The 24,392-nt window shown below is 46.5% G+C and overlaps 1 protein-coding gene and 1 pseudogene across 2 annotated transcripts; both read right to left on the bottom strand.

The window, feature by feature from the left end:
* Window positions 1–9,450: 9,450 nt before the first annotated feature.
* LOC116896241 (cytochrome P450 2U1) lies at window positions 9,451–23,841 on the bottom strand. Of its 2 annotated transcripts, XR_004387318.1 has the most exons (6): window positions 23,265–23,841; window positions 18,455–19,090; window positions 16,081–16,242; window positions 14,239–14,406; window positions 11,617–11,921; window positions 9,451–9,788 (listed from the first exon to the last, which is right to left on the bottom strand). XR_004387318.1 is itself a non-coding variant. In XM_032897308.1 (5 exons), exons 1-5 carry the CDS (start codon window positions 23,710–23,712, stop codon window positions 11,743–11,745), a joined length of 1,593 nt encoding a protein of 530 aa, XP_032753199.1. In that variant the 5' UTR covers window positions 23,713–23,841; the 3' UTR covers window positions 11,263–11,742. The 2 variants fall into 2 exon arrangements, 1 of the variants encoding a protein (XP_032753199.1); XM_032897308.1 differs by lacking the exon at window positions 9,451–9,788 and having other exon boundaries at window positions 11,263–11,921.
* LOC116896242 lies at window positions 19,578–20,572 on the bottom strand (annotated as a pseudogene).
* Window positions 23,842–24,392: the final 551 nt, after the last annotated feature.

Genomic DNA, 24,392 nt, shown 5'->3' with positions numbered 1-24,392 from the left:
AAGCTTTGCAATTTTATGAAGTCCCATTTGTTGACTCTTGGTCTTAGAGAATAAGCCATTGCTGTCCTGTTCAGGAAAATTTCCCCTGTGCCCATGTGTTCAGGGCTCTTCCCCACTTTCTCTTCTATTTGTTTCAGTATATCTGGTTTTATGTATAGGTCTTTGATCCACTTGGACTTGAGCTTTGTAGAGGGAGATAAGAATGGATCAATTTGCATTCTTCTGCATGCTGACCTCTAGTTGAACCAGCACCATTTGTTGAAAATGCTGTCTTTTTCCCTCTGAATGGTTTTAGCTCCTTTGTCAAAGATCTAGTGACCATAGGTGTGTGAGTTCATTTCTGGGTCTTCAATTCTTTTCCATTGATCTACCTGCCTGTCTCTGTACCAGTACCATGCAGTTTTTATCACTATTGCTACTGCTTGGGGTCAGGGATGGCGATTCCCCCAGAAGTTCTTTTATTGCTGAGGATAGTTTTTACTGTTCTGGGTTTTTGTTATTCCAAATGAATTTGCAAAACGCTCTTTCTAAGTCTATGAAGAATTAAATATGAATTTTGATGGGGATTGCATTGAATCTGTAGATTGCTTTTGGCAAAATGGCCACCTTTACTATATTAATCCTGCCAATCCATGAGCATGGGAGGTCTTTCCATTTTCTGAGATCTTCGATTTCTTTCTTCAGAGACTTGAAGTTCTTGTCATACAGATCTTTCACTTTCTTGGTTAGAGTCACACCAAGGTATTTTGTATTATTTGTGACTATTGTAAAAGGTGTCCTTTCCCTAATTTCTTTCTCTGCTTAAAGTTTTTCCTTTGAGTAGAGGAAGACTACTGGTTTGTTTGAGTTGATTTTATATCCAGCCACTTTGCTCAAGCTGTTTATCAGGTTTAGTAGTTCTCTGGTGGAATTTTTGGGATCACTTAAGTATACTAACATATCATCTGCAAATAGAGATACTTTGACTTCTTCCTTTCCAATTTGTGTCCCTTTGACTTCCTTTTGTTGTCTAATTGCTCTGACTAGGACTTCAAGTACTATATTGAATAGGTAGGGAGAGAGTGGGTAGCCTTGTCTATTCCCTGATTTTAGTGGATTGCTTCAAGTTTCTCTCCAGTTAGTTTGATGTTAGCGAACTGGTTTGCTGTATATGGCTTTTACTGTGTTTAGGTATGGACCTTGAATTCCTGATCTTTTCAGGACTTTTATCATGAAGGGATGTTGAATTTTGTTCAAATGTTTTCTCAGCATCTAATGACATGATAATGTGTTTTTTTCCTTCGAGTTTGTTTATATAGTGGATTGTGTTGATGGATTTAGGTATATTGAACCATGTCTGCGTCCCTGGGGTGAAGCCTACTTGATCATGGTGAATGATCGTTTTGATGAATTTGGTTTGTGAGAATTTTATTAAGTATTTTTGCATCCATATTCATGAGGGAAATTGGCCTGAAGTTCTCTTTCTTTGTAAGGTCTTTGTGTGGTTTAGGTATAGGCATAATTGTGGCTTCAAAGAATGAATTGGGCAGTATTCTGTCTGTTTCTATTTTGTGGAATAGTTTGAAGAGTTTTGGTATTAGGCCTTCTTTGAAGGTCTGATAGAATTCTGCACTAAACCCATCTGGTCCTGGTCTTTTTTTGGTTGGAAGACTTTTTTTTTCTTTTTTCTTTTTTTCGGAGCTGGGGACCGAACCCAGGGCCTTGTGCTTGCTAGGCAAGCACTCTACCACTGAGCTAAATCCCCAACCCTGGTTGGAAGACTTTTAATGACTGCTTCTATTTCTTTAGGGCTTATTGTGCTGTTTAGATGGTTTAGCTGATCTTGATTTAACTTTGGTACCTGGTATCTGTCTAGAAATTTGTCCATTTCATCCAGATTTTCCAGTTTTGTTGAGCATAGGCTTTTGTAGTAGGATCTTATAATTTTTTAAATTTCCTCAGTTTCTGTTGTTATATCTCCCTTTTCATTTCATTGATTTTGTTAATTTGGATACTGTCTCTGTGCCCTCTGATTAGTCTAGCTAAGGGTTTATCTATTTTGTTGACTTTCTCAGTGAATCAGCTCCTGGTTTTGTTGATTCTTTGTATAGTTCTTTTTGTTTCTACTTGGTTGATTTTATTCCTGAGTTTATTTCCTGCCTTCTACTCCTCTTGGGTGAGTTTGCTTCTTTTTGTTCTACAGCTTTCAGGTGTGCTGTCAGGCTGCTAGTGTATGCTCTCTCCAGTTTCTTTTTGGAGGCATGGAGAGCTATGAGTTTTCCTCTTAGCACTGCTTTCTTTGAGTCCATAAGTTTTGGTATGTTGTACCTTTATTTTCATTAATCTCTAAAGGTCTTTAATTTCTTTTTTTATTTATTCCTTGAACAAGTTATCATTGAGTAGAGAGTTTTTCAGCTTCCATGTGTATGTGGGCTTTCTGTTGGTTTTGCTGCTATTCAAGATCAGCCTTAATCTGTGGTGATCTGATAGGATGGATGCATGGGATGTATCTATTGAGGCTTGTTTTGTGACTGATTATTTGGTCAGTTTTGGAGAAGGTACCATGAGGTGCTGAGAGGAAGGTATATTCTTTTGTTTTAGAATGAAATGTTCTATAGATATCTGTTAGATCCATTTGGTTCATAACTTCTGTTGGTTTCACTGTGTCTCTGTTTTGTTTCTGTTTCCATGCATTGAAGTCTCCCACTATTATTGTGTGTGGTGTAATGTATGCTTTGAGATTTAGTAAAATTTCTTTTATGAGTGTATGTCCCATTGCATTTGGAGCATAGATGTTCAGAATTGAGAGTTCATCTTGGATTTTTCCTTTGAGGACTATGATGTGTCCTGCCCCCCCCTTTTTTATAACTTTTGATTGAAAATTGATTTTATTTGATTTCAGAATGTCTACCCCAGCTTGTTTCTTGGTACCATTTGCTTGGAAAATATTTCTCAGCCTTCTGCTCTGAGGTACTGTCTTTCTTTGTCACTGAGGTGTGTTTCCTGTATGCAGCAAAATGCTGGGTCCTGTTTATATATCCAGTCTTTTAGTCTGTCTTTTTATTGGAGAATTGAGTCCATTGATGTTAAGATATATTAAGGAATAGTGATAGTTGTTTTCTGTTATTTTTGTTGTTAGAGGTGGAATTATGTTTGTGTGGCTATCTTGTTTTGGGCTTTTTGAAAGAAGATTAGTTTCTTGCATTTTCTAAAGTGTTATTTCCTTCTTTATGTTGCAGTTTTCTATTATCCTTTCTAGGGATAGATTTGGGGAAAGATATGATGTAAATTTGGTTTTGTCATGGAATATCTTGGTTTCTCAATCTATAGTAATTGAGAGTTTTGTTGGGTATAGTAGCCTGGGCTGGCATTTGTGGTCTCTTAGGGTCTGTATGACATCTGCCCAGGATTTTCTAGCTTTCATATTATCTGTTGAGAAGTCTGGTTTAAGTCTGATAGGTCTGCCTTTATGTGTTACTTGACCTTATTCCCTTACTGCTTTTAATATTCTTTCTTTGTTTTGTGGATTTGGTGTTTTGAGTATTAATGTGATGGGAGGAATTTCTTTTCTTTTCCAGTCTATTTGGAGTTCTGTAGGTTTCTTGAATGTTCATGGACATCTCTTTCTTTAGGTTAGGAAAGTTTTTTTTCTTTAATTTTGTTGAAGATATTTTCTGGCCTCTTATGTTGGGAATCTTCCCTTTCTTCTATACCTATTTTCCTTAGTTTGGTCTTCTCATTGTGTCCTGGATTTCTTGGATGTTTTGGGATAGGAGCTTTTTGCATTTTGCATCTTCTTCTACTATTGTGTCAGTGTTTTCTATGGTATCTTCTGCCCCTGAGATTCTCTCTTCTATCTCTTGTATTCTGTTGGTGATGCTTGCATCTATGACTCCTGATCTCTTCCCTAGGTTTTCTATCTCCAGGGTTGTTTCCCTTTGTGATTTCTTTATTCTTTCTATTTCCATTTTTAGATCCTGAATGGTTTTGTTCAATTCCTTCACCTGTTTGGTTGTGTTTTCCTGTAATTCTTTAAGAGATTTTTGTTTCCTCTTTAAGAGCTTCTACTTGTTTACCTGTATTTCTTTAAGGGAGTCATTTATGTCCTTCCTAAAGTCCTCTATCATCATCATGAGATGTGATTTTGAACCCAAATCTTGTTTTTCCAGTGTGTTGGGATATCCAGTATTTGCTGTGCTGGGAGAACTGGGTTCTTATGTTGCCAAGTAGTCTTAGTTTCTGTTGCTTAGGTTCTTGTGCTTGCCTCTCGACATTTGTTTATCTCTGAACTTAGCTGATCTCGCTCTGCCTGGAGCTTGTTCCTCCTGTGATCTTAGAGTGAGAGCATTCCAGAGACCAGCTCTCTCTGTTCAGGCTTTGCGTCCAGAGTGCTGTGGGACAACCTTAGCTCTGGGCGCAGATGGTGACCGGAAGGATCCTGTCCCAGGCTGCTTGGTGGTTCCTGTGTCCTATGAGCTCCTGGTGGTTCCCTCTTTGGACAGTTAGTGGAGTGAAATTGGGGCCTCACTTGTAGGCTTAGGAGTGAGAGAGTTCCTGGGAGACCAGTTCTATCTGGGCAAATTTTGGGTCCAGAGGGCTGTGGGACTGCCTTAGATGTGGGCACAGATGGAGACCGGAAGTTGATGTGTTCTTTTAAAACCTCAAAGCCCACCCTAGGTGACAGGCCTCCTCTGACAAGGCCACATTTCCTACTCTTTCCTAGACAGCTCCACCTACTGAGGGTCAACGTTCAAACATGTTAGCCTGTGGGAGCCATTCTCATTCAAACCACCACATCCTCCCTCATCAGTATTTCATCAAGGAAATGTCCCCACAGATTTCTGTATATGCCAATTTGATAGAATCAGTTCCTCAACTGTGGTCTCTCTTTCTAGATGACTTCAACTTGTATTAAAGTAGCAAAATTAACTAACTAACTAACTAACTAACTAACTAACTAACTAACTAACTAACCAGCCAGTATATCTTGTTTTAGGCAGTACTGGGGGATCAAACCCACACTAAATAAGAACTGAATCAACTGATTTGCATCTCTATGTCCCTACTTTTATCCTTATTTTGCATAGGAGAGTGTTGGATAATACTCACTGCGCCCAGAGTGGAAAATAACTTGGCTGCAGCAGAATGCATCTCTGGAGAGGGCCAGGTCTGAAACTTGACTACCCAAAGGAAAGGTTGCTCCTTTTCACCAGGGGTTAAGCTAGCCCTGCACAGTGGATCCATGGTCCCCACAGCCTTCAGGATCAGAAGTTAAAGCTGGAGTTACAATGACATTCCAGTTGGTGGGGAAAATATGTCTGGGGACTGTGAGGGAAGCAAGACAGAGAACAGTCAGTCTCCAACCATACGTGTAGAGTGTCTGTGGTGTGCATTTGTTGGGAAAATGGAGACAAAATGGTGGGAAGGGGCTCAAGCAGAGCTGTCCCTGTTTATATAGTCGTGTGCTCTGGTGCATTAAGCTGACTTGTAAATAATTGCCAATTTACAGACAAGGTGTAAAAATTAAGAATGGATCACGCACGCACCCATACACACGTGTGCACAAACATATACCTCTAATTCAGAGGCACCATTATTAAGAGTTTATTGTATTGTTTTGTTTTGTTTTCTTGAGACAGGGTCTCATTGTAGTTGAAGGCAACCTTGAACTTGGGATCCTCATGTTTCTGCCTCCCAAGGGCTGGGATCACAGCCATGTGTCACCATAGCCAACTCATTGTCATCCTTCACCTAGTATCTGTATGGGGTCATATACCGTCTGAACTCTTACAGGGTTAGTAACAGCCAGTGATGCTTTATTTATTAAGACTTCAGTATATCTTTCTTATAAATACAGTCACTTCGTTACATAACCACATTACAGTCATCAACTCTTACAATTTTATATCTGAGCCATTTCTTTCGATTCTGTGCTCTCCGATTTACTTAATGAAATCCATAATGCCCTTTATAGAGTCTTTTCTGTTTTTAGTGAACTTGGGGTCAGATGTTGCATCTACCTTGTCTCTCACAGCACGCCAGCTAAGTTTACCTTTTTGGAAGTGGTCCTAGGGAGCAAAAAGCAGAAGCCAATGCTTTTGTGACCTCGATTTAAAAGCTTCACGCTGTGGTTTCCACAGCAGCCTGGTGTTTACACGGGTCTATTGTGATCAGCTTGGGAGGGAACTGTTGGATCATCAGGGCCGTCCATCCTAAGCTCTATCCCAAGGTCACGGAGAGCTGTTTTCTCTGCAGCATTGCAGAGTCCCTCTGTCACACCCACGGTCCTCGCCTGCTGGGTCTGTGAGTTGCTCGTTTTCTCTGAGCTAACACAACACCATCTTGCTCACCCGCTGTATATAAGTTTGGATACATGATATGATTTCCATGTGTGTGGATATTTTGGGTTTTGACTTTGACTTGACTGACTACACTAAATGATGTTCAGGTCTGGTCTCAGTGAGATTCAGGTTTAACTGGTCTTAAGGGGACCATCAGCATCCATCCCTTTACCAAATGCCTGAGGTGGTTTGTAAATCCTTTCAGGGTGGAGAACTGTGGTCCAGTTGACTTTAGTCTGTGGCATAAGGGAATCAAGGCCCAAAGAAAGGGCACACGTGCAGGCAACTGCAGGTGTGGTGCTCCACTGCAGACACCCCTTCCCAGCTCAGCCCTCCCCCACCATCCGTACCCCCGAGTGTGTCAATGAGGAAACTTCCAGAAACTTCTCAGCTCCCTACATCTAGGAACCGTGGGGAGGTAGTTATGGTAGTGTGTGTGTGTGTCTCTGTGTGTGTCTCTGTGTATGTGTGTATATGTGTGTGTCTGTGTGTGTTTGTGTGTTTGTGTGTATGTGTGTGTTTGTGTGTTTGTGTGTGGGGGGGTGGTAAGATGCAGTTCTCAGACACAGCACAGACGTTCAGTGGCAATCTGTGTTAGGCAGAGCACCTAGTCTGGGACAGAAGTGTCTTTCCTAGTCTGGGACAGAAGAGGAACGCAAGTCCTAAAGGGGCAGGACTCAGGTCTGAAGCTATTACACTTCTCGCCAACAAGGCAGAGAGAACACACAGCAAACGCAGCGTGGTAACTCTGAACTAATCTCAGATCCTGAGAAATTATTTCTAACGTAGCTTTTGCTTTTAGATTTTTAATGGGAAGAAGTTTTGTCCACAAGAGGGCAGCCAAGAGCTTCTTCATCCCACTTTTCGCAAGAGGGGGTGGCACTAGAACTGAGGAGAGCTGGCTTTTCTTAGACGAGGTGGAGAGTCACGGGTGTTATTTCACCTGTGGGTGTGGGCGTGGGCATGTGTGCAAGTGTTGGCAAAGGATATGTGGAAGTCAGTATTGTGGGAGTTGGTTCTCTCCACCCTGCTGAGTCCAGGGATCAAATTCTGGTGGTCAGGCTTGATGGCAAGCACCTTTGCTCACTGAGCTATCTTGCCAGCCCAAACTATATACTTATTCTTATTAATAGAAAGTTCTCTGAAAACTCAATAAATTGTTCTCTCTAGCGAGTACACACACACACACACACGTCTGTCCCACTTCCCTGTTAATCTTTTTCTCATTTGCAGAAGCCCAAGCTCCATGAGGACCATCTATGTGACCACGAGTTTTGAGCTAGCCCGGTAGGATCAGCAGTGGACGCACAACTGAAAACAGGGACTCCCCACTCCTGGAACCTACTGCCCCCTCTCCCAGGATATATCAGTAAGTCATCAATAGTTCAGCAGTAAGGACTGTTGCAACAGAAATGCCTACACTGGGGCCACACCCCAATCACTGTCATGGGAGACAACGCTCAGTGGAAGGTTTGCATGTTGTCTGTGGGGTCAAGACCTGTCACCTTCCCTCAGACTCACGACTCACTCCACACCTGTACACTAGGCAGCACTCGCTCCAGTGAGGCCTCTGCTCCACAGTTCATGGCCAGAGGTGGGAGAGATAAGGGGCGGATGGATACAGCAGGAGGGGGAGATGGGAAGTGGGAGAAATGAGAGGTAATGGAAAATGGAGGGGGGATGGGAGAGAGATGGGAAGGGGAGGGGGAAGAGATGGGAAAGATAGGATGGGAAGGTAAGAGGGAGAGATGGGAGAGGAACAAGAAGTGGGGAAGAGATGGGGGGGATGGGAGGTAGGGGTAAGGGGAGGGGGAAGGAACGGGAAGATGAGAGACCCTGTAAATTTTGGGTCAATCTTTATGTTGATAAAGACAGTGAAAGAGCTCAGGAGGAACTAAGTTGGAAATGAGGTTTCAGAGTTCTTGGGGATTCGGTTTTAACAGGAATGTGGGTGGGGTCCTCTCTGCAGAGCTGCTCTTCAAGCCGTGACCTACAGGAGGAAGAGTGGCTCTGGAGAAGCTGACAGGGAGCTAGCTCATCCATCCATTGGCAAAAGCTGCTTCGGGTATTTAAAGTCTATTTTTCTAAGCTAGGAACGACCAGAACGGGTGCCATAGGAAGGCTAATACAAAAAAGCTTCAGAGGGGTAAGAAAACAAACAAACAAACAAACAAACAAACAAAACAACCGGATGATACCCTCCTCTTCTGAGAGAGGGAACGGGGCTGGAGGCATCTTGAACAGGACATGACCAATGTCCTGGAACAAACTTCCTCCAGCTCCTCATGCACTGTTTCCTTTCAGTTTCTCCCTGATGTGAGCTTCATCTTCCTTGGCTAATTCACTTCAGCAGGAGGGTTGAAGGCAAATGTTTTTCTGGCTCTGGTCTTCAAACAGATAAGGGACTTCAGAAAATGACCACTGCAAGTGCCCAAACACCACTGTGTCAAGTAGTCAGCAGACACAATAATCTTGAGCTGCCAGCCTAACCTCTAGGGACAGGCATCAGTGATTGCCACAGGGGCTTACACATGACTCACTCTTCTCTGTACAGGGCTTTGGTGCGGGATTTAAGAAAATTGGGCTCAGCAGTTACAAAGTTCTTACAAAGGACCCAGGTTCAATTCCTGGCACCCACATGGAGTTCGAAACCATCTGTAACTCCGGTCCAGAGGACGGTACCCTCTTCTGGTCTCTGTGGACACCAAGCGCATGTGCAGCACGTAGAAGGACATTCAGGCAAAACATTCACACATGTAAATTCACACACAAAGCAGTCACACACATGAATTCACATACAAAACATTCATACACAAAACATCCACACATGTAAATTCACACACAAAACAGTCACACACATAAATTCACATTCAAAACATTCATACACAAAACATCCACACATGTAAACTCACACACAAAGCAGTCAGACACGAAAGGAAACCTGGCGGCTTGGACCTCTCTGTACCATGTCCTGTAAGTGTGATGTCATATTTTAGAAAGAGTTAACATGCCTGTAGTTACATGGCTGTGCTACATCGTGGGCTTTCTCTTCCTTTTTGACTAAGATTTCGTAAAAACAACAAAAAATTGCTAAGCAACTAAAAATCAACAGACACAAATGAGTTGGAACCGTCTTCAGTAAAATAAGAGGTTTAATAGGAGCACCAAGAGCTCCAGTGCAGACGAGGTCCAGACCTCGTTATTAGAAAACTGACCACAGTTAGTTTCACATTTCAGATGGGACAGGAAGTGCAAAGTCTTCAAATAGCAGTAGGCTGGGGAGACGTGCAGCCCCTCTGTGGCAGCCTGTGGAAGGGGTTTTCACCAGCTTGAGGAACGGTGTTATACTGCCGGATAATCGTGGGATTCTGATGTCGTCTCAGAGAAGGCAGAGGCTTCTTCAAGTATGATGTGAAATCTTTGGTTAGTAGGTCCAGAGATCCATGTGCGAGTCAGAGAGTAGGGGGCCTGCAAACGTGAAGGCCAGGTCAGGACAGACCACCTGCTCAGCGAGCAGTGTCACCATTCATGCACCTCAGCCACCCTACTTCAGCATCTCGGCCTAGACACCAGCGTTCTGGGAACCTAGAGATTAGCCTGTACAACATCTGTTGTAAAGTAATTTATGAAAAAGAAAACACCATGGTGGATGACATGAAGAATACAGACTCAAAAGTTAATCAATACTTGGTTATACAATGTCCATTTCCCCTTGTCCTCATATTAGATTTTTATTCAGCAGCTGCTATTTTCCTGCAGTAAGCATTACTTATGCAGTAGTCTGCCTGGCTACCCCAGCAAGCACCTGTGTGCAGACAGCGGGCAGCTGCCGGAAGCTTTCATTCTGTATTGTTTTGGCAGCCAAGGCACCATTTTAAATTTGCCTAAAATGATTACTTTAAATGATAAACCAAAAGTCGAAAGTGCATTTTGAACACTGGTTTGTTTAGTCAAGTAGGGACACATAATGCTGTGTTTTGAAGCTATCCTGAACGGACTGTAATAAAGCCTGGGCAGGCTTTTCCCCTTAATCGCTTTCCCCAACTCACTCCTAAGTTACCTGGGCGTCCACCAAGAATCAGGCATGGTGAGGAGGCAGCGTGGAGCCTGCCCCAAGGAATCAACTGGGACAAAGAGGGGCACAGGTAACGGAGGCCATGTGGGGCAATACTGGGAAGGGGATCAGAAAGTGCTTTCCAGTCACAAGGCCAAGTAGCTTAGAGACCCAGTGACGGTGGCACTTTCTAATTATGGACCTTGGCATTGGAAATCTCAGCTCCTCAGTGTGAGGATTTCAGGCACACAAAAACGTCTGGTGCAGGCTTTTCTAAGAAAGGCTCAGCATTACCACGGCTCCTTCAGAGCAGGGAGACCCGAGGGTGGGGCCGGACACAGGCACACTGAGAAGCACACTGTTGGCTGTGCAGTCCTCCACCATTGTGAGAAGTGCATTCTCCCATTCCCAGTGGTCCTTGGAGGAGCCACCAGAGGGCCCTCTTATCACGAAATGGCTTCTTGTCTTGCAGAGTAAGTCAGTCACACAATGGCTGATGGCGCGGCAGGAGAGGAGGTTCTGAATCACTTGAATGAGAAATCCCTTCTGGGCCAGGTCCACAATTCTATTACAGTCCCGACCCAGCATCCAGGCCCCGATTAGGGGCTCTGCTCTCACCTGAGCAGGGCAGACCTGTGTGGTGAAGCCTGGCTCACCGCTCATAGGGCTGTCTCACAGTAGACACACGTGGACAATAAGCTCAAGAGGATGCTTTTCTTTTTCCTCAACATACTGGGCAAGGGGACATCCATCTTAGCTCTACAAAAAGGACCCAGCCCTAAACAAAAATGATACTCGTAAGACACAAGCCCAAAGAAACTGACATTGAATCTAGGCACACACACACACAAAAAAAATAATAATAATAAAAACAACAACAACAAAAAACTCACAAAGAAAAATGTCTCCTCGATATAACCTAGACCTGCATCCCTCTCTGACCAAGTGTCCATGCTGATACTTCAGTGTTGTCAGGGGCCTTGGGAGGTCTGAAGGCAGAGCTACCGAACTGCCCAGCATCCGCCCACAGCACAGACGGCATGAAGCATTCGATCCTCCTCAGAGTTGAGAGAAATTTCATTACCTCATTTTACCACGGGATGACGGAGGCTGAGAGGTGAGAAGCTCTGTTCCCGATAGGACCCATAAACTAAACTGAGTGTCCACGCTTCCCCGTGGACAGTGGACACCACCAGCCACTCGAGGATCCTGCGGAGAGGCCTCCACGTGTGGCACCCTTACCCTCTGGGTCTCTCGTCTGGAGCCTCTCCCGGCTGCTGAACTGCTCGGCCCATGCTCAAGAGCAACAGGAAGACTGTGTGGGACGGGTACGTGGAGCCGGCTCCCTCCTCAGTCCTCATGGTTTCTTCATCTCTTGGAGACGGTTACATTAAAGGGATGTGGGGCCAATGTTAGACCAAATCTGCCGGTCATGATGGGCTTCTCGGAGCCCTCAGGTAAAGCAAAGGTGAAACTCTGCATCAGGCTCACAAACATCAGGAATAGCTCCATCTTGGCCAGCTGCTCTCCCATACACACCCGCTTCCCTAAAGTGAGATCAGAGAAGGAACGGTTATGTCACATCCTGGTCTTTGTACCAAGCGTCTACCGAGTCTGTGGAGAGCTGTAAAGTAAAATCGCCACATAAACCAGGCTCCTTCAGTTTATCTGTCCACACAGCTGGTTCACCATTGAGCGCCCAGTCACGGAACTAGACAGGAAGTCGGAAGGCATGGATCCGGGGTGGCAGCCACCTGCCCTTGTCTTCCTACTTACCTCACCTGGAGGACTAAAGGGAAGAAAGAGAGATCAAAGTTTCTGGAACCTTCTGTTTCCACAGAAAGAGCCTCATGTGCCTTAATCCAGGAACTTAAAGATCAGAGAGAGAGAGAGAGAGAGAGAGAGAGAGAGAGAGAGAGAGAGAGAGAGAGAGAGAGAGAGAGAGAGAGAGAGAGAGCGAGCGAAGCCCCCTCACTCCCCAGTCCAGCAGATCGTGAGCTGTTCTTAGGCCTGTGACATGGTAGAGGCTCTTGCTCAGGCCTTACAACCTGAGCTCAAGCCCTCAGACACACATGGTGGGAGGAGAGAGCCAACTGTTCTAACATAACATGGATGCTGTGGTATCTGTCTCCCTAACACACACACACACACACACACACACACACACACACACACACACACACAAAACCAAGTAAGTAAATAAACTGTAATTTGATGGGACCCACGCAGGAAGGGCTGTGGCAAGCAAGTAGGCTTCCTGGAGATGGTGCACCATTTTGCACAGCTTCAAAGAGTGAGCTGTGAAGAGACACGGACCCCGGGGACCTTGTCCCAGGGTTGCTTCCTGCTGCTATGCGTTTCCAGGCCGGCCATTACTGCATTCCTCAAGTATCTGACATAGCCTGTTGCTTCCTGGGGTTTTAACCCACTCTGTTGGGCAGATTTCTTGCAGAATCAGTATAAAGATGAACTTTCTGGCATTAATGCTATTTAGATGAATTAGTGATTTTTATAGAATTTCTGACTTGATTCAAATAGGAAGTTAGAATAATTGCTAGGAAGTCTGAGGAGATGGTTTCATTTGTTTTGCCACAAAGATACATTAACGTTAGAATCAAGAGAGGAATGTGCCCCCTTCTCTTAGAATATCAGGGAAAGGCGTACAATGAGCTTTCATGCACCTCAAGCAAGTAAACTGCAGTAGAAAGAGAAACAGGCTTGGGGCAGATCTGTGATCCAGGAAAAACATTCATTCTGGGTCAGGCCCGAGGATGAGGCCACAGGGGTGCCCAGCGATAAAGCAAGGCCATAAATATATAAAACTGTTTTGAATATTATCAACAACATCCTGCTCTAACAGGATGTGTAACATTGTATCTGTGAGGTAACTTTTTCTTATATAGAGAACCTGTCTGAAATGCTATTAAAAGCTAAAAGCAAAACTAAACCTTGTTAGAGCCGGCTCTTTAGAGATTTGCTCTATCAATTGTAAATATGTATATATGTCTATGTCTGTGATATGTATGTCATATGTACGTATGTGTGTATGTATGTGTGAATGTATGTATGCATGTGTGTATGTATGTATGTACATGCATGTATGTCTATGTATGTCTATGTCTGTGATATGTATGTCATATGTAGGCATTTATGTGTATGTATGTGTGAATGTATGTATGTGTGTATGTATGTACATGTGTGTGTATGTACGTGTGTATGTATGTATGTATGTATGTGTGTTCGTGTATATGTGAAATTGTTGGAACTCGCTCCTGCTTTTCCTTTTCCAGTGTTAGTGTGTGCATGCATGATTTTTCTCTTTCCTTTTCTTTCTCGCTGGTCTCTTAAGAGTTAGAAGAGTTCAGGGTTTCTCACAAGCAGTTAATTAACCACTGACGGTAATTTTTAAAAAGTTGCCGTTAACTCCAGTAGCTCCTTAACCTCCCTGTTTCTCAGGCCCCCAGAGCCTAAGCAACCGGGAAGTCAAGGTTTCCAGTCCTAAAGATCTCCCTTCCTCCCTCTTTCTTTTCTCTGTGCTGGGGTGGAACCTAGGGCTCACACACGAAAGGCAAAAGAACACTGTATCACCAAGTCACCTCTGTCTATAACTCTGCTTTTGTTTTCATTTTTTATTTATTTGAAGAAAAAAAAAAAGCTTGGGTCAGAGCAAGGTAACTCAGTAGGCAAGAACGGATTCCTCCAAGTTGTCCTCAAGTTCCTATACTTACACTCACACATACACATCTCAAACATGCATGTGCACACACACTGATATACCCAAACAAACACACACAGAGACACACAGACACACAGACACGCACTAATGATAGTTAAAAGAAAATTTTAAACCAAGGTTTAACTGACCTATCCCAAAAGGGATAAACGTTTCTCTTTTCAAAAGTTGTCCCTGGTCATCCAGAAATCGATGAGGACAGAAGTCGTCTGGCTTCTCCCAAATGGCTGGGTCTCTGTGTATGGACCACAAATTGGGTAGGACCACTGTGCCTTTAGGAATACTGTACCCTTGGAGGACTGTGGACAACAGACAAGAACAGAGTCAGCACCACACTTTCGCTGATAGTTCCCTTCAAACATGACCTTGTCCAGGGAGGGAACATTTACCTACTGAACACAGTAGCTGGCAGAGACTCAACCCTGAGGTTCCTGAGGGGAGGGATAAGAGTCTGTCAAGTATTACGTTTTCTCTGCACCAGCCCAGACCCTACCTGAGACAGCAGGAACGGGAGTAGGTGCCAAATCAGTGAGCCAGGTCAGGTCATTAAAACGTACAAGGGAACACTAGACCGGGAATGAGCTCTAAGTTCCGTTCCCCGAGATTCACACATTCCTACAATGGACACAGAATGCATCTTAGCAAGCACTGCTACGGCTGTGATGACACAGCAGGGCCAACCTGAGGAGGGACGGGTTGATGAGCTTACACCTCATCACGGAAGGAAGTCAGAACAGGAACTCAAGAGAGGCAGGGGCTGATGCGGAGGCCATGGAGGGGTGCTGTTTACTGGCTTGTCTCCCCTGGCTTGCTCAGCCTGCTCTCTTATAGAACCCAGAGCCACCAGCCCAGGGATGGCACCACCCACAATGGGCTGGGTCCTTCTGTGTCAATCACTGATTAAGAAAATGTTCTGTAGCGGTGTTTCTCAACCTGTGGGTCGAGACCCCTTTGGGAGCAAATGACCCTTTCACAGGGGTCACCTAAGACCATCAGAGAAATCACGAGTTGTCATTATTTATCATTATGTATAGCAGTACAAAAATTATTGTTCTGAAGTGGCAACTAAGATAATATTACAGCTGGGGTCACCACAATACGAGGAACTGTAGTAAAAGGTCGCAGCGTTGGGAGGCCTGAGAACCACTGCCCTGCAGGCTTGCCCACAGCCTGATCTTGTGGAGGCATTTCCCTATTCAGGCTCCCTCCTGTCAGATGACTTTAGCGAGTGTCAAGTCGATGTAAAACTGCCCAGCACAGAAGGGAGTCACCTACAGGCTTTTCTGTCCACACAGTGTGAAGGGGACGGCAAATCTAGAGAAAAGGCCTGCAGGGAACTCTGCTCCCACAATCATCGGCTGACAAGCTAACCAATATCCCCAGGTGCTGGGCTCCTCCCGGTGGAGCTCATTTGCATTCTAAGCCATCTCTATAAGCCTTAAACATTACCCTTCCCACCAACCTCTACCTCTTTCTCTCTCTGAAACAGTTACCCCCAAAGTCGCCGTTCTCCTGCTTCACTTTCCCACCTGCGAGGGTGACAGCCTTTTAGAGGGGCGCTTTAGAGACACTCCGGGCTCACCACATGCTGACACAGTTCTCAGCAGCTGACAGGTTAAAGTTGATGATCCTAGGGTGAGGCTGGAGCATTCTAGTTTTTAAATAATTACATTCTGCTTGCAGAATTTTAAGAATCAAAGGGGGCTCATCTCTAGCTAACATACTTGAGTCACATTTAGTCTGACTCTTCCAACATCCACATGAAGACTAGACAGGCCACTGCCAACTTGAGTTTCTTCTGCGGGATAGCGGGCTTGAAGGACTGGAGGCCTGAAGGCGACTGGAAAGGACTACAATCCTTGAACCAGTGACAGGGTACAAACAGTCCTGGACCTTTCTCATGTGGTCACATGCGTCCCTGCACTCAGAGGATTCCCTCAGGGGTCTGCAAAGAAGGCAGGCTCTGGACTTGCCTGTTTTCTCCGAGGTCATGTGAGGAATGGCAAGTGGTACCACCATGGATAACCGCTGTACCTCCATGATGGTGGCTTCTGTGTATGGCATCTGGGCCTTGTCTGTGAGGGAAGGTGCACGGTCACGGCCAATGACCCTTTCAATTTCTTCATGAACCTTTTCTATGCAGAAAGGAAAGCAGAAACCAAAGATCAGGCTGGGAGAGTTGAGTCAGCACTGTTATGCACTTTACCCACCAAGGCATCAGTTAGCATGGTGGCCTGAGGCCGATTGGCAGAGAGAACAAGCCACTGGGGCTTTGATGGACAGCAGAAGAGATTGGGCAAAAGAAACAGCACTGTGGATTCCAGGACACACAGAATTAAACTCTCGTGTGACTCTCTACGCTGTAACACCCTGTGAAAGTCCAGAATAATACCCAAGAAGCCATACCTTTGGGGTTGCTATAGTTAAGCAGGACCCTCAAAAGCCTGTGGTTGCAGGTTTGTCCCTACAGTGGTGATGTGAGGGGGCCCTTGTGGGAGGCTGAAGAGAATGGCTCTACCCTGGAACTTCCCCCTTCTTTCTCTTTTTCATCTGCCCTGAGGAAACTTCCTACCACAATACACTGTCTTACCACAGGCCCCACTGCAACAAAGCCACTGGCCATGGACTGAAACCACGAGCCCCAATACCTTTTTTATCAGTTAATTATCAATCACACATTATTGTGGCATTGAAAAACTGGTTAACACTGGGTTCATTGACATGTACTCCTCATCGACCCAGATTCTTGATACTCAAATGCTTTATAAAATAATAAAGCTGCTGTTTTAAGCAGCTCATTTGGGGATAGCCTGTTGCTTGGTGGTAGCTGGTTAAAACAGAGCCGCAGTACGGTCTGTGGTAAGAAAAGAACAATGGACCCTTCAAGAAGTTCCCAGCTCCACCCTCCGGTACCTTGTAAACAGGATACCTCCCATCGTGTCTTTGTCTGTTTTTAGCCGAAGTTGGGTGCTTTATAAAGAAGAACTTAGCTCACCCTTTTGGGTTCCCCTCTTGGGTTACATCAGAGTATGGCAGAAAGCATGATAAGAGCATGTGAGAGAAAGGTCACATGGCAAACAGGAATCCAGAAGGACACGGGGGCCAAGGCCCTTTCTACTAGCTCTAAGAAGGTTCCTGGAGAACTATATCGACCTGTTTGAGGATGGGACAGACGGTGTGGAAAGGGAAAGGGGTGGAAGCCTGCAGGCTTCTATACTTCCTCCTCCACCTACTCCAACTCCTTAAGAATCCTGGTCTCAAGAGTTAGCTTTAAAAAGTCCTATGACGAATTACCTTGCTGTCGGTATCCCAAAGGCCCAAATTGTAGCCCATGAACCTTTTGGGGAGAAACTTTATAATCATATCCAACCGACACACACAGCAGAAGGGACTACACTAAACATGGGGACATAGCATGGGCTATTGAGTGTATGTCCACCTAAGCACAGTTATACGCTATAGGGTGGTGCTTGAGTCGATCGCTGACCACATAAACGAGCGTGGTCCTGTAAGGTTATAGTGCCTTGTGACACTATGGTTACCTCAGTAAGTGTGCCCTGTGAGGCCTGCATAACAGTGAACTCATCTAACAACATAGACTCAGGACACGCGCTCACCACTGAGCAACACGGCTTGGAGATCAGAGCCTTGCCTAGCTGACTTCCCTCAGGAGGTGTGAACACGGAAGCAGGGTCAGAGTGCTACAGCTCTGCTGGCTCTGAAGGGGTAGAGGACCACGGGACAAAGGAAAGACTTTTCCTCTGGGGCCTCCAGAGGGCAACAGTGCCCAGCGAACACTGCAGTCTTCGGTCCAGTGAAGCCCATGTCAGACCTCTCTAAATCCTTACAGCAAACTCCCGTCTGTTTAAGTGACTAGGTTCGCAGCGAATAGTTAGAACTGATGTAGAGAGCAATACACCATGCTCCCTCATTCATCCGCATCTACTGCGACTGCCACTGGCTGAGCACTGGGGTTAATGGGGTGGCACTGGCTGTGACTTTTGCTGACTCTCTTGGGCTGGTGTTCTCTATTTTCAAAACAAGATGAAGGTCCAGGTGAGCATTTGACTCCCTTGGCTCTAAAACACACTGCTTCTCTATCTCCCTCCACTTTCATAGATCTCAAGGGAACTGGGTGGTGGTGATTAAAGCAGGGGTGAGCAAGCCACAACTCTAGTCCATCTAGAAGTCCGAGGCTTCACTGTTACCTCTTAAACCCCCTATAAAATACAAGTGCTTATGGTGTTTCCCAACCGGGATACATGGGCGCCTAGCAGACCACAGAGGTTTCGACTTGGCTTAAATAACCTGCCTTTACCCCAAGCAAAGAACAAATGCACCGATTACTTTGCTCGCCGGGGTTCAGTGACATGTACAGCAGGCACCAGAGCAAAGAGTTGGTTGTGGTGTCCGTGCCCGCGATGAAGAGGTCCCCGATGATGTAGAACAGGTAGTCCTCATCGAAGCTGGTGCCCTTGCACTTGTCCTTCTCCTCCTGCGTGTGCAGAAGGTACATGTCTATGAAGTCCTGGGGGTTGTTGGCATCCAGAGACTCTTGGTGCTCTTTGATGATGTTCTTAAGGAAGCAGGTTATGTCCTTTTCGATTTGCCTCAGCTCCTTAAACGGCCCAAAGGGAAGGTAGTAAAACCAGGGACATAGGTTGATCAGGAAGAGCTGGCCGTGCAAGCAGATTTCTAGCCCTCGAGACATGAAGTCCAGCACCTTTTTAAACTCCTTGTTGGTGTAGTCGAAGCGCTGGCCAAAGCACAGGGAGCAGATGATGTTGGAGACGGCATTGCTGATGACTGGGAAGGGGCTGAAGGGGGCCTCCCCATGCTTCTCCATCTCCGCTTTCACGTACGCGAACTCCTCGATGATCCTGGGCTCCAGGCTAAGCTTGCCCAGGCCGAAGTGACGAAGGGTCGAGTGGGAGAATCTTCTCTGCTGCTTCCAGATCGGACCATAGTGTGCGAACACGATTCCTGCAGAGACAGAGAGGAGCGTGAGTGAGGGCAGGGTATAGCGGATGGGGCCTACCGTGAGGTATAGTTTGTGTTTTCAAGTTTGGACCGGTTCTGCTGTTGGTTCTTTTATACTCTGAGTACCTCTATAATCAAAGGTGGGGCGTTCAGCTCAGCAGCATGGTGCATGACTGACACACACAAAGCTCTGGGTTCAGCCCCAGCCACAGGGGAAAAGAGAACATTTTAATATAAACACCTATATGGATGGACCCGTGGTTGAATATGGACTTCTGCCACAATTTACAGACATCACTAAGGGTGACGTGCCATAAAATATGGGTGTCTTTACATGAATAGTCATTGCCAAATTACTGTCTTAAGTAGAATAAGAATGTCCACGAGTAGATCATGTTTTAAACTGCTGCCTACTGATACTTGTAATTTTTTAGTTTTGCCGCTAGAGGGCGAAAATGTATCTCATGTGATTTTCTTTTTTTTTTAAATGTGTAAGTGATAAATTCACTCCTCTTTAATGTTATTAAGGTTTCAGTGGTGTCTTTCAGTTACAGAGCACTTATTTAATTCCGCTGTTGGCCATGGTTTGGGCCCTGCAAACTCCCTTCCCCTTCACCTCAAAGGGAGCGCCTTTGTACGTGGCCACACACTCGTCATTGGTGTGCAGGTCAGGCTGGATCTGCTCCCAGATCTTCTTCTTAGGGTTCAGCTCCTTGTCAGGCTCTCCAGGGAAAGCATCAAAAGTAATTCTGTCTCCAGGAACGACCCATTGGGAGGGGCCAGAATCCCCACTTTCTCTGGTGAACTGGCGCACATCACCATTGCTTGGGACAGCACTCCCCGCATTTTTTGCAGACTTCAGATTACAAAGCAAGACCACCATTCGGTTTTGCATCTGTTCTAGGGGGACATGATTAACCAGCCCACTGACGACCGTCCGTGGGGCTGCTGCTCCCACATCGACTTCCCCCACACATCCGGGTGTTTCTTGGCAGTGAGGACAGAACCAGATCGAAGATCCAGGCGTGATACTCGACAGGCTTCAAGGCAGCACTTGCTGCCGCCGACTGCTGATGCTTCTCTGCTTTCTCTCCTTTCTTTTCAGTCTTCTCTTTTACCTTCTTTTCTTCCCCTCCCCCTCCGTTCATCTTTTCTTTTGTACCAGGAGAGGTGGTGGTTGTTACTGATGCAGACTGAGTCACACTTTCAGAAACAATTAGTCTCCAGTGAAGAACTCGATGGGACAGGCACTTGCTTTATTCCATTGTGAATTTCTGCCTGAGTCAGCTCTCGCTTTAGTCCTTCTATTTCTTTTTTCAGTTTAGCATCTTCAACTCCAAGTTTCTTTTCTTCTCTCAGAGTTGCCTGCAAAATCACTCTCTCCTTGAGAAGAGCAACCTGCTGCTTGAGATGCTCAATGACCCGATCCGCCTTCTGCTCCAGCCTCCTCAGGACAGCAGCATTGGCGGCCATCTTTCCCCAGAATCGGCAGAGTCATGAAGCGGTGGGCCGCAGCTCTCGAGCAGCCTCAGCCGGGTGTGGGAAGGGGTCTCACGTGATTTTTCATTCACGCTTCTGTGACTGCCAGTGTGGGTCAGAGTGGCTTTACACAGGTCACTGATGGGGTTCTTATTCCAAGTCAAACTTACCTTACCTGCTGTGTGTAGAGTCTCTTCCTGTGTGGTTTAAACGCATAGGTAACCTCCTCTCTCTCATCATGTGAATTGGTTTTAGGTTTTAGTGATATTATTTGATAAGCATGAGTTTTAAATTTAAAGATGCCGGGTGTAGATTAAAAGACATTTACTTGTGGAGGGAGGGAGGAAAGGAGGGAGGGAGAGAGAAAGAGAGAGAGAGAGAGTGTGTGTGTGTGCGCGCACGCTCATTCTATATGTACATGCAGATGACTGTGGGAGCCAGAAGGTGGCACTGGATTCCTTGCAGCTGTAGTTAGAAGTGATTGTGAACCATCTGACTCGGAAGCTGAGATTTGAACTCAGGACCTCTGAAAGAGCATTATGTCCTCCTAACCCGAGCCGTCTCTCCAGTCCACATGTATACCTCTCCCTCTCTCTCTCTCCTCCCTCCTCTCCCTCTCCCCTCCCCCCCCCCCCCCCCCCCCCCCTCCCCCCCCCCCCCCCCCCCCCCCCTCCCCCCCCCCTCCCCTCCCCTCCCCTCCCCCCCCCTCCCCCTCTCTCCTCTCCCCTCCCCCCCCCCTCCTCTCTCCCTGTCCTCTTCTCTCTCCTCTCTCTCCCCCCTCTCCTCTCCCTCCCTCCCCCTCCCCCCTCAAGATAGAGTATTACTTTGAAGCCAACGCTCTCTGTGAAGTTGTGGCAATCCTCCTGCCTCAGCCTCCCAACTGCTGTCCTGCCACTGTGCCCATCTACAGGTCTTTTCCTTTATGACTTGTGCTGCATGCCTTATTTTAGAAATCCCTTCCTACCAGGGATTCAGAAACACACCATTTTCTTATAAAGATTTAAAATGCTGACTTTGAAAACATTTGGTCTTTTTTTTTTAAGATTTAATTTTATTTTGTCTATGCATGTTTTATCTGAATGTGCATGTGCACTGTGCGTGTGCCTGGTGCCTGCAGAGACCAGAAGAGTCTGCTGGATCCCCTAGAACTGGAGTTACAGATGGTTGTGCTGGGCCTTGGGGATGATGCTGGGAACCGAACTCTGGAAGAATAGCAAATGCTCCTAACCACTTGAGCCATTTTTCCAGCCCCCAGATTCTCTATGATTTACCTATAATTTCTATACATGAGATATAAATAAATTTTTCTGTATTGATAACTGGGGTGTGGATGAGAGTGGGTAATGTGAGGGTGGGTGCATGAGGAGGTCAGAAGAGGGTCTCTATGTGATTTGAGTGTCCTGATCTGTCACACTGGCCTTAGTCTGTTGACTTCCTCTCACTGACTCAGGAGCTCACCTCCAGGCTGGTAGCCAGAAAGCCAAGGTGATCTTCCTGTCTTAGGGTCTGAACACAACCCAGAATGCTGGTCAGTTCACTGTGACCTATGGTTATAAAGTTGAGCTGCCACTTGGATTAAGAGTGGACAGAACATTGGAGGTTTAAGCCAAGAGAGATCTCCTGGTCTTCCTTCACTAGTGGCCAGATTAGTTGTGTAGCCTTGTTCTAAATTGCATCCAGAGTGAACTTTTACAGAATCTTGTCTTAAGCTAGACGCATCCTGCACAGTGGCTGTCATATGCCCTTCATCTTTGAACCCATCTCAAGCCAAGAGCCAGTAAGAAGCCAGTAACCCAGAGTATCCATCTTCCGTTTTCTGCAGAGGCTGGAGTGGTCTTAGAACAAGAACTACATACACTTTATATAGCATTCAAATTCTCCGTGCTTCAGCTCAGTGCTAACGCCTCCCGACCCCAACGCCCCCCCCATTACAAGTGCCTCTGATTCCAGAGCTTGAAGCCCTGCAAAGGGAGTTTCCACAGGAAAATTAGAAACGGGGTGAGGGAGGGGATATCAAAGTGTGAAGTCAGGGGCCACTCTCCTGAACTGAGGCATGTAGGCCATTACAATGGCTACAGTGTTGTACTTCAGCGTCTGAAGACAGAACACGGGATTGACGGCCGAAGAATAGAGAATGATACCCTGTGTCTGCCGAGGGAGAGACACATGGAGTCGGGGAACTGACTGGCGATCTTGAAATATTCCGTCAAAAAAGTTAGTCAGCGTCTCTTAAATTTAACCTCAGGCAAGTTCTTTGGCTGTAGGCAGAGAGCAGCCACATTCTTTGCCAAAATTATTGGAGAGGCTGTGAGTTAACACATTTGGTTCAACAGCCTCCTAGCTTGGTTTCTGGCCTTTCTTAAGGAAAAAAAAAAATCCTATACTTTTGCAACTGAAAGTCACTCCGTGAAAAGAATTCCTTCCCCAACCCCTTTTCTAACACAGCCAACGTTTGGAAACGTTCAGATCAGACCTATGAGTGAGGAGACCTCGACTGGGACAAAGGAAGACTTCCGGGGAGGGTGGTCCTTATTTTACACTTTGGTACACACCCCTCACTTCCTGTGTGTCTCCTACTTTCATCACACACTAGAAGTCACTCCTCTGTCCCCTGTCCCCCGCGCAGGGCAAGATGCGGGTGGGCAGCAGCAAGTGGTCACTTGCCGCCCCGGGGGTCCTGAGCCTGCGGCGCGCTCACCCTTCTCCTTGGTCAAGATGGAGATGAGCGGCATCCGCGGGCGGTCACTGAACACTTCGGCCTGCTGCACAAGCGCCTCGCGCACGCTGTGGAAGTCGCTGAGGACCACCACCAGACGGTGGCCGATGAAGAAGCTGAAGATGTTGCCATAGACACGGGCCAGCCTGGCCAGGTACACATGCCGGCCTACTGTGTCGGTCTGGCTGCCGGAGCCCAGCCAGAACTGCAGCCGTAGGAAGCGCGGCAGCAGCAAGTACCCGAAGTTACCCACGAGTGGCCGAGGCTTGGGCCCCGGAGGGATGCCGCCGGCGCGCTGCCGCTGCAGCCAAACCCAGTCCAGCAGGACCGCCAGCCCGCAAAGCAGCAGCGCGCCTCCCACCGCCTGTAGGTGCGGCCCAACTCCCGGCTGCTCCCCGGCCGCGGGACGCATGCCCCCGATCGAGGACATGCTCTATGTGGCCGCCAGACTCTAGCTCCGCCGCAGATGCGCCGGCAGCACCGGCGACAGTTGCGGGCTGCAGGACTCTAAGGTCAGCGGCAGGGCAGGGCAAGGCACGCCCTCCGGATTGGCTGAGCCGCGTGCCCCTCTGGGCATCCTCCAGTCAGGTGCTCCTGCGTAGGGTGGGGGCGGGACCCCTCGTGGTGAGGGGTGGAGGGAGGCCGCCGACAGCAGAAGTTTACTGTAGTGAGTGGGGCTTTGTTTTGTCAGTTTAGTGCACTAGCAGCAGCTGGCTCCTTCAGTGAGTGAGAGCTTCCTGTGGGTTTCCTCATGTGGCCTGATTATATCCAAACAAACAGGACCGGCTGGCCGACTGCTTTATTAATTAGCCGTAGACAAGACCTGATATGCTGAGTCCCTATCCATCAATGTGATTTGTGGGTATTCCAACATCTGGGGATGGCTCCTGAGTGCTTTACTTTCCTGTACGATGTTGTGGTTTCTCTTGGTTAGACTGTCCCTCGAATCGCCAATGCTTTTTTATTTCCTATTTTAATTTTTTCTATTCTTATTTATTTCTATTTTCTGTTTTTATTTCTATTTTGATAGCCTAGAACTCCTTATGTAGACCAGGTTGGCTGAGGATTCAGAGATCCACCTGTGTCTGCCTCCAGAATTCACATATTAAA

The sequence above is a fragment of the Rattus rattus genome, chromosome 3, assembly GCF_011064425.1.
Source record: "Rattus rattus isolate New Zealand chromosome 3, Rrattus_CSIRO_v1, whole genome shotgun sequence".
Taxonomy (NCBI): Eukaryota; Metazoa; Chordata; class Mammalia; order Rodentia; family Muridae; genus Rattus; species Rattus rattus.
The sequence above is the reverse complement of the archived record's forward strand: the minus strand, read 5'-3'. Positions and strand labels throughout refer to the sequence as shown.